The 9,358-nt window shown below is 35.2% G+C and overlaps 1 protein-coding gene across 1 annotated transcript; it reads right to left on the bottom strand.

Annotated features, from left to right (window-relative positions):
* Nucleotides 1-226: 226 nt before the first annotated feature.
* Nucleotides 227-8,707, bottom strand: LOC127800374 (lipoamide acyltransferase component of branched-chain alpha-keto acid dehydrogenase complex, mitochondrial). Its single transcript, XM_052334956.1, is given in 9 exon segments — nucleotides 227-556; nucleotides 1,110-1,165; nucleotides 1,168-1,336; nucleotides 2,553-2,641; nucleotides 3,778-4,025; nucleotides 5,546-5,943; nucleotides 6,423-6,548; nucleotides 7,436-7,582; nucleotides 8,307-8,707. Coding segments are annotated over 9 exon segments (1,551 nt in total). The 5' UTR covers nucleotides 8,511-8,707; the 3' UTR covers nucleotides 227-442.
* Between the last annotated feature and the right edge of the window lie 651 nt (nucleotides 8,708-9,358).

Here is a 9,358-nt window from a genome sequence, read left to right as displayed (position 1 = left end):
AAACATTTTTAAACCTTTTGATTATCCCAAACACTTTATGTAACTTTACGAGGCATTTGATGATTTCTTTGATTTTTTTTTTTCTTAGAAAGAATAACGACACAGACCATATATAGATTTGAAGTTCATTCTTGTGAAGTGACAATAAATTCGATGAAAAGAAATAGATGTTATGCCAAATTCATTGCAAGTTTGCAACGTAAAGCTTCGGTGAGTGATCTTCCTATAGTGGCGAAGCTGCCAATGCCAACTCTTTTCCATTCATTACTGGGATGTATTCAGGTCCTGCTGCCTGCTGCCTGCTGCTGCTGCTGGCAGTTGAATTTCATTTAGGGCTTCTTATCATCATTAAAAATCCTCCATATGAACAGAGAGATACACGAGGCATAGAAGCCAAAAGCAAATACTGCAGAAACTTGATTCCAAACTACTAAACCGCCAGTCATCTCATCTGCAACAGGAGCAGCTCTGGTTTTTCAATAAATTGCTTCCACTCATTGCAAAATCTTGCGACCGTTGCTCCATCCAAAACCCTATGATCAGCACCTATATTTACCTGAAAAGAAAGAAGAAATCACACTAAAACTTGGTGGTCTAATAGATAATTTGCCATACGGTTTGCACACTAGAAGACAGTATTATGCCAGTTCTCTTATTTGCATTTCAAGTAGCCAAAGTAGCTCCCAGAGTCACCTCGTACAAATGGAACCCATTGTTGGCACGAAGAGGATACCGGAGGAAGAGATTAGTTGATAATTGATTCCATACAATGAGGATTTTTTTTTTTGGGGGGGGGGGGGGGGAGGGCGCGGGTCTGAGGAATTTTTACGATTATGTTAATATCATTTTTCAGTGAAACATAGTTTTAACTTCTCTATTGAGAAGAAAGAAAAAAAAAAGATAACTCTGATTTATTTCTTTAAGAGGAAAAGAAAAAGAAAAATTGTATATGAAAGATGTGTGTAATAGGGCATCCCCGGGACAAAGGCTCCTCACTTTGTGAGGCTTGTATTTGCACACAGCCTTCCCCTTGCTTTTTCACAAAGAGGCTGATTTCACAGCTTGAATTATTGATCTTCTGGTGACAAATAAAAAGAATCGCTACTTACAGTCATCACTGACAATGGATACACATTGCCATCATCAGCAAAATGAGGAACTTTCTGATTCTACCAATTGCAATAATAGCAACTTCGGGCGAGTTGATGAGGGGTGAACCAAATTTTCCACCAATTGATCCAATATTGCTCAACGTTATAGTCCCGCCAGAAACATCATTGGGACTAAGTTTGTTTGCTGAAGCCAATTGTTGGAGCCGATACAGTTCCTCTGTAATCTAATGGCACGAAAGACAACAATTAAAGTAACTCCTCCATTTCAAAGACAATGTAGATAATCCCCAGAGAGAAGAAAGGAGCGGATAAAGTATGTAAAAAAACTGAGACTGTATTTACAAAGAGCAACATTTTGCTAATCTACTTTTACAGTAAGAGAATGTCCAGGGAGAAACCAATGCAATGTAAGAAATCAAAGTATTAGCATTCCAAACAATAAACCAATTGATAAAAAAATTTAATTATAAAATTTTAATTTCTGGTATTAGAATCTTAAATTTTAATTTCTACTTTTAATCTGACAGCTTTTGTAAAAGGATTTTAGTAGATTCTGTTTGAACTTTTGTAATTTGAATTTGATAGCTTTTCTGATGGGATTTTAGTCTGTAAATAGGCATTGTTAATGTAAACAACTGATACAGTTCAGTTTGAATAAAGTTCTCTCCCCATAAACTCCCTACTTTTCAGCTTCTCCTCTTCCTCCATTTCACCAACTTTTTTCTCTCTTCTTTCTCTGGTTTTCTCTCTCTCTTCTTCTTCTTCTTCTTCTACCTTCTGTAACTCTTTTTCTTTCCCGCATCACCAATCAAGCAATCATGCTCCAGTTCATTAAATGAAATGAACATGTATTAACAAACAGAGACATTGAACTCTCAAACCTTTTAAAACACATGTAGCAGGGTAAACTCAATTAATAAGTGTTTCACAATAAGTGAGCCAAAATTGAAGAACGCAATATCTTCATTATTGTTAAGGAAATTAAGTTTATAATCTCTAGGTGTAAGATTGATTGTCACCCCAAAAGCAAATTTGCATTTATTACTATTTCTCTTTCCCACAGCCAGTACTTTATTCTTGAAACACTTCTACAGAAAACTCATTAGAACTCCAAAGAATAAAGCACAATGAAAAAGATATCACCCAAAATGATGTGCAACTTGCAAGAGCACTGTGCTGTAAATGCAACCCTAAGTTTTCTCTCTTACCCCTAAAGCAATTAAAGATACTAGAGGCTCGAGCAAAACATGCTATTGAAAAAGATGCCTTGGGGAAAAGAGAATGCTTCATGCCCTATGTAAAGCGCAGATTCAATAAAATTCATCTTCACTTTCATTTTGCTTTCTTCTTCCGAATAGAGAAAAAGGATTACAAGATAAACCAAAATTCTAAACAATGACAAAACAGAAAATACACAGATCAGTAGTAAAAAGAACTAACCTCCAAGATGGATAGAGATTGAACCTTCTTTATGCTCGGTACAACCAGACCATGTTGAGTGGCCATGGCAATACCAATATTATGAGAACCTACATTAGAAATAAATAGAAATAAGGTTTTTTTTTCTTGTATTTCTTTTTCATTGTTTTTCTTATTTTATGATATGAAAACATACACAAAACAAGTGAGCAATAGAAGACTGAAACCCATCTATTCAACCCAACAGGCCAACACTACAGGACCTTTTACTTCTGTAAGTCGAGTAAACTTTTAAATTTCAAGCAAAACACCTACAAATGTGGATAGCATCCTCTATGTTTCTTTTCCATTTCATATGAACAAGGGATAGAAGATATAAACCTGTATCCTACTCAAAAAGGCTTCACTTTAGAACCAGGAATTACCATCACCATGAACTTACAGATATACTAACATTAAGTAGCCTTTATCAAGTAGATGAGACTTTTGAGTAAACCTTCGAACTTTCCATGAACATTCAATCACTCCAGGAGTTCTAATATGTTTTTGAAAATGTCATGGAGCTTTTATACTTTCTATGTTCAACAAGTCTATTGTCTCTGTCAATTTCAAAAATAAAAACTACCCAAAAAACAGACGGTTTATAATGAATCTTGTATATCTGGCGCCCATCCATTTTCTAACCAATAAATATCATCGGATGAAGAGTTTGGTCCACTGAATTAATGAGGTGTCCTGAGAGTCCTTGTGGTGATGGCGATATCTAGAATTTACACTCAATCCCCCAAGGAAGGGATTATGTAGATCCACTAATACCACACTGTAAAGCTGGCACATGGAGTCATATGTGGAGTCAATCACTAGCAGGAAGATGACTAGATGTGCCACTTAGGCAAAAGCCAACATATGCGTCCACCATTAGTAAGTAGTAACATAATGCCACAGCCTTCAGTAAGAGTCCCTATGTAGAGAATAAGCAGCATTTTGTGATTTTTAAGAAGAAAAGAAGCCCCATTACAACAACAATAATAACAATTAATAAATATAAGACCAAGCAGGGTGGAGAGTTACTTGGCATCATTTTCTTCTTCCTACTGTTTCCCCATCATCATTTTGAAGCAGATAACGTATTAAAGAAGCAACCAAGAAAAGTAGCAATTAGTGACATGTTTTGTGCTTCTCAAGTTTGAGAAGCACCACACAAAACTCAAAGAGGCACCAAAAGACTGAATTAAAAAGTAAAAACCTTTTAGGGTTACTGTCTGCATCTCCTCATTGAAGCAACTGTTTAAAAAGGGGTATTTGCTTAATGCCATTGAGAGTGACTTTATCAAAACCGGAAGGAAAGTGTGCTTGACATCTGGATTGGAATTTTCATTCTGAAAAGATGCTTTAAGATCCAGAAGTGCATCACAGTTGATCTCTTCCACGTAATGAAAATGTGGAATTTTTGCAGCCAATGTCATTGATTTAACCATTGCTCGCTGGAATCCTCTGTAAAAGAGGAACATCTGTGAATCTATGAGCTCCTTACTTTGAAGAACCTTGCGTGCTGAATAGCATTCTCCATGAAGTGCATGCATCACAAACCATACCACATAACACTAACAATTTCTCAGAATAAATCAGAGATGATAACAGGCATTTTAGTCAAAGTTATATGTGCTTATGCAGCATAATGAAGCACTGCAGATTATTTGCCAGTGAAGAAGTTGATCCACTAAAAAGTTAAGTGGCAGATATGCAAACTAAAAAATATACAGGGAATATATGAATTATATACTAGGAAGCAAGGATATGGAAGCCAAATAACCAACACAAATATGCAAACACATAATTTTCAAAAATATTAGAACATGGCAAGCCAAGGACTCAACAGAAGATAAAGATATATTGCAACATACATGTGTATACAAAACTTACAATCTTACAATCTCTTCATTTTTTTCATTATTAATACATTTACATCAAAAGTAGTACAAAAATATTTTTTGCATTCTTCTGCAAACTGCAAACCATGTAGTGAATGAAAAAACAGCAATATTTATTTTAGATAGATTTCTCAGAAGTTGTCTTAAAAATCTTAAAGGTTAAAAGAAGTCCAAGAGAAAACAGATTCTGGTGTACAACCCAGTATTTTCTTATTCTATCAGTAGAATCTTTAGTTGTCAACTTAGAATTGTTTGGTGTGTATATTAAAGCAATTAAAAGTTGGCATGAGCAAACTTGCCTCCAAGTGTTTTTACAGAGTTCCACTTAAAATCAATTTAAAAATAATAGAATACACTAAGATAGATGTGTGACGCATGTTTGGGAATGTCCAGTAAGTGCTGATATCTAACATGGAACTCTGTATGGGACAACACCTCTTGGAAGTACCTGTGCTTAGTTCAAGTAAATGAAGTATAAAACACTTCAATATACCAAACAGTTAGGTTCACTCATGGTTCCATAACTGCTAAGATTCAAATGAAGCCAACAGTTCCAATGAATAAGCTTCAATTTCACCTCATAAAATGAGATGTGGATAGTAACTTCCTGTCTTCTTTTACAAGGAAGTTCATCTGACAACTATAACCGGCAGTGGAATGTGAACCTGATAAAATATATTCCACTCACGTTACAAGAAGAAAGGAAGTGACACCCTACTATTACATAAAGTCTGCAGCATGCATGGCATTAAGAGAATCCTCCTTGATAACACAGAAACCCATTTTCTCCTCAATCTTGTACTTACATGGAAAATCAATTTAGACCATAGCTGTACGGCTCATGCTCAAATGCCAATGTAATACAAGTTATTAAAACAGGGTAAAAAGCTGAGAACATCATGGCTCCCTAAGTTTAAAATTCTTGTTAACAACATGATATGGTTCATTTATAAGATATGCCAAACTAGCAATCATCAATCATATTATTTGTTTTGATATCCCAAGTCTGACAGGAAAGGATTACCTAACAAAGATTTAGATTTTATTGATTTGTTCCAAGTTTATATTTATGTTCAATATTACCTCAACGTAATTGTCTTATCTTCATAGTCCCATCCATATGCAGATGAGGCATATGAGAATTCCTCTTCTCCCAGCAACTGTTCTTTAGAAGTATCACTTGGTGAAGCAACTTTAAGAATTCCTTTGTCCACAGCATATCTGAGGACATCTTCTCTTAATACCCTTCCATCCTTGCCACTCCCAGTGACATCACTTATGCATATACCATACTGCTTTGCAAGGTTGCGAACAGCAGGTGTTGACAGAACTCCACCCACATTACTCCTCTTTAGCACTGAACTTTGACCATCTGAGATGGATGATTCAGAATTCACCGGCTTCATCTTTTCCAAAGTAACACCTTCCTGAGTTGGAAGAGAACAATCTCCAACAACCATCTTAAGTAGAGTTTCTCCAACCTATAATTTTATCAACTTGGCAGGTATTACACTCTATGAGCTAATGGAATAAAAACAATAACAAATGTAACAGTACCGACTCCTACATATTTCAACATCATTAGTAGGTAAAAGAAAGTTATCTAGCAACTAAAAAAGGTCTTGAAACTTCAACCAAGTCACATGATTACAAACGAGATAAATCTTACTCGGGAAATGGAAAAGTAGAAAATAAATTGCCCAAATTGAAACCATCTCAATACTTCTGCCACTGACATTGACATCCTTATTTCATTTGACATAGATTTTAAAATAATTCCTAGACTAGGTACCATCCCAAATCCAAGTTTATTCTCCTCCTTTCTCATGCAACATTGTCACCCATACTCAATCTTAATTCCGCAACTATGCATTGAACAATTATTGAGGTAACTAATTTTGCATGCCATATCACATTCCTCAAAAGCACTACCTCTTTGAAGGTGATTAGAATGATTTACCTGTACAATGTTGCCAGGAACATGGAGAACCTGTGAAACTTTTCCTTTGTAACGACTTGTTATTTCTATAGTTGCCTTATCACTCTGAACTTGACAAAGTGGTTGAAACTCTTCAACTTCATCCCCCTGTTGAAATTTTCATCATTACTCGATTCTATTTACATCTCAAGGATATAAATCCAGCCTTTCATTTATGGAATATACAGATATGTTAAGAACATCAAAAAACTAAAACTACGAGGATATGGAGTACATTAACATAATAGGCAAATGCTTTTTATTAGTGATACTGCTACGTCAAGCAAATGAAGATTTTAGAGGAACTACAAGAAACACAATTTTGTTACATTGTTGAATGGTGGATCAAAGCATGCAGCTGAAAAGATTATATTGTGGAAAGTGAGGCTAATTCAATGTTAAGTGTGATGGTTATTGCTATTCAAAACACAGTAAAGACTGTTCTAAAGGAGTCAAAAGGAAAACCCCCAAACTAGAGTCATGGCGGTGGAGTGAGTGAGGACGTCCTAACGCAAAACACCTGTCAATATGCAAGGATAAAGGGAGGGGGTTTTTTATACACAACCTTACCCTTGCTTTGTGAAGAGAGCTTATATACAAAACTTTGCATACTTGTCCTAACAAGAAAATTTGACTATGGATAGTTTGGTTAAAGAGGAAGCAAAGAAAGTGTTGGTAAATTAGTAGGCAATCAAAGAGAGATGGAATGATTATTTCTCCAGACTATTCAATGAATGTGAGGAAAGAAATATTATATCAGGACATCTAGGTAATTTTGAAGGTTATATCTAAAAAGTACCACATGATAAGAAAAAGAAAAAAAGGAAAGCAAAAGCAATAACCGTTAAATATGTATTTGGCAGAAAATCCAGCAATGCAGTTTGGAAAGGGAAACACCTATAACACACCAAAAGGTTCATAAACTTAAAAGAGGCTGGAACAGTGAATATGCATAAGTAGATGTAGAGATGAACCTAGTAAACCAGCCTACTTACCTCCTGTACAAACCACTTCAGAAGTTCACATTCAGCAATACCTTCACCAGTTTGTGCCAAAGGCACATCAACTATCCCGCCAACTGGTACATCAGCCAAAGCTTGAGTTGAAAAGCAACATTGCTTCATATAACAGGGAATGTACAACTATACAAGTAAAAATGAAACATTATGACTAACATGCCATGATTACAAATTTACAAATCCACAAAGACATCTCTCCAAGTAAAGTGCACCAATTATACACCATTTAAAATAGGTTACCATGCTCTCATAATTGCAGGACAAACCTCAGAAATCACAAGAAGAGCATGAACATGTAGTTCTGAAACAACTAACAACGTCCCATTATTTTTAAGACTAGCACTTATGTCCATTTAATAGCACTTCTCGCCTTGTTAACACTACTCCAATATTATGTGATCATGGTCAACTTGAACTAGGCAAACTATGCCAGTTTGAAGTTTCAAAATGGGATAGGAGTAGGTTGACCATGCATTTTTAGTATATTTTGTTTTTAAAGTCATTCTTTCATAGGGAGACAATTTTCTCATAACAGCTCACTTTTTGGTTCTGCACAAGCACAACCTGTATGATAAATTTTTCAGCAAATGCTTAATAACATCCCGTGGCGTAGATCGATCTGTTACGTAACCCCCAGTTTAGAAAAATAGCACAAGAATATAATTCCAGTATTCCCGATGGTCACAGAGGTCTCATCATCTCCAAACTGGAAAATTTGTCATCAATTACAAAAGTTTCTTTGTTAGAGTAAAATTTTTCTCGGCACAGTTTGAATTACTAGCAAAACAGCATGTGAACAACAAAACAAGACTGCATATCCAAACCAACTTTTTGAGCTCAGACTCGCCTCAGTGTGCCTATTGGCTAAATAAGAAGGTAACATCACCGATACCCATCTAGCGTTGTCTGCTTGAGAAGAAAACCCTAGAAACCGAGACTTCTGGAGATAGGCCATCGGCAGAGACGGCGCGGCGCCGGAGGAGGAGCAAAACCACCAGCGCCGGGCGCAGTTCCATTGCTTTTCGTGACGCCAGAGCCGCCTGAAAATCATCGCCAACCCGGCGTTTGCGACGTAGTTTCAGAGCTTGGACTATCGGTTGCTTTCCAGTTGATAGCAGGCGAGGGGAGAGGGCCGTTTTCCAGCCGGAGGATGCAGTCCGAGTACACTGACCGCGCCGGGATAGGAAACGAACAGAAATTCCGAGTTTAGAGCAGTGTTTGGCAGCAGGGAAAAAGATATGCGAGACGAGGATAAGGATGGCGCTGGCGCCGCGAGGGAAATTAATCATTGTTAGCATGTAATAAATGTAGTTTATTTTTAAATAATATTTTTATTTTTATTATTAAATATTTATTTTAATTGATAATAAATCTATTATATTTTCAAATATTTTTCAACCAATATAATTACACCTAAAATAAATTTTGACATTTAGATTTTAAAAAGTAATGCAATTTCAAATTTTAAATTTTAGATCATATATAGTAATGGAATAATCAAATGAATATGTCTAAAGATAAGAGTTTGCAAACGGTCGGTTTGATAAATTTACTAATTAATTAAATCAAATTAAACTGATCAATTAACTTGAAAAATCAAACTAACCAATAATTAAAAAAATTGAATAAAAGTAAAAAAAAATCAAAGTAATGGATAAAAAATACACAAAATTAAAAAATTATTATTATTTTATAAATATAAAATTAATATTATTTTAAAATTTGATCGATTCGAATTGTGCAATTATTTCAACTAAAAAATTGAATCGAAAATCAAAAATTTAAGAAAAATTAACCAATGTAAGAAAAAAAATTGAATCGTATTGACAAATTCAATTAGTTCAAGTAAACTAAACTTTTACACATTCATGTCTAAAAGTGTGCACACAAATGAAAGCT

Source organism: Diospyros lotus, chromosome 4 (assembly GCF_014633365.1).
Source record: "Diospyros lotus cultivar Yz01 chromosome 4, ASM1463336v1, whole genome shotgun sequence".
In the NCBI taxonomy this organism is placed as follows: Eukaryota; Viridiplantae; Streptophyta; class Magnoliopsida; order Ericales; family Ebenaceae; genus Diospyros; species Diospyros lotus.
The sequence above is the reverse complement of the archived record's forward strand: the minus strand, read 5'-3'. Positions and strand labels throughout refer to the sequence as shown.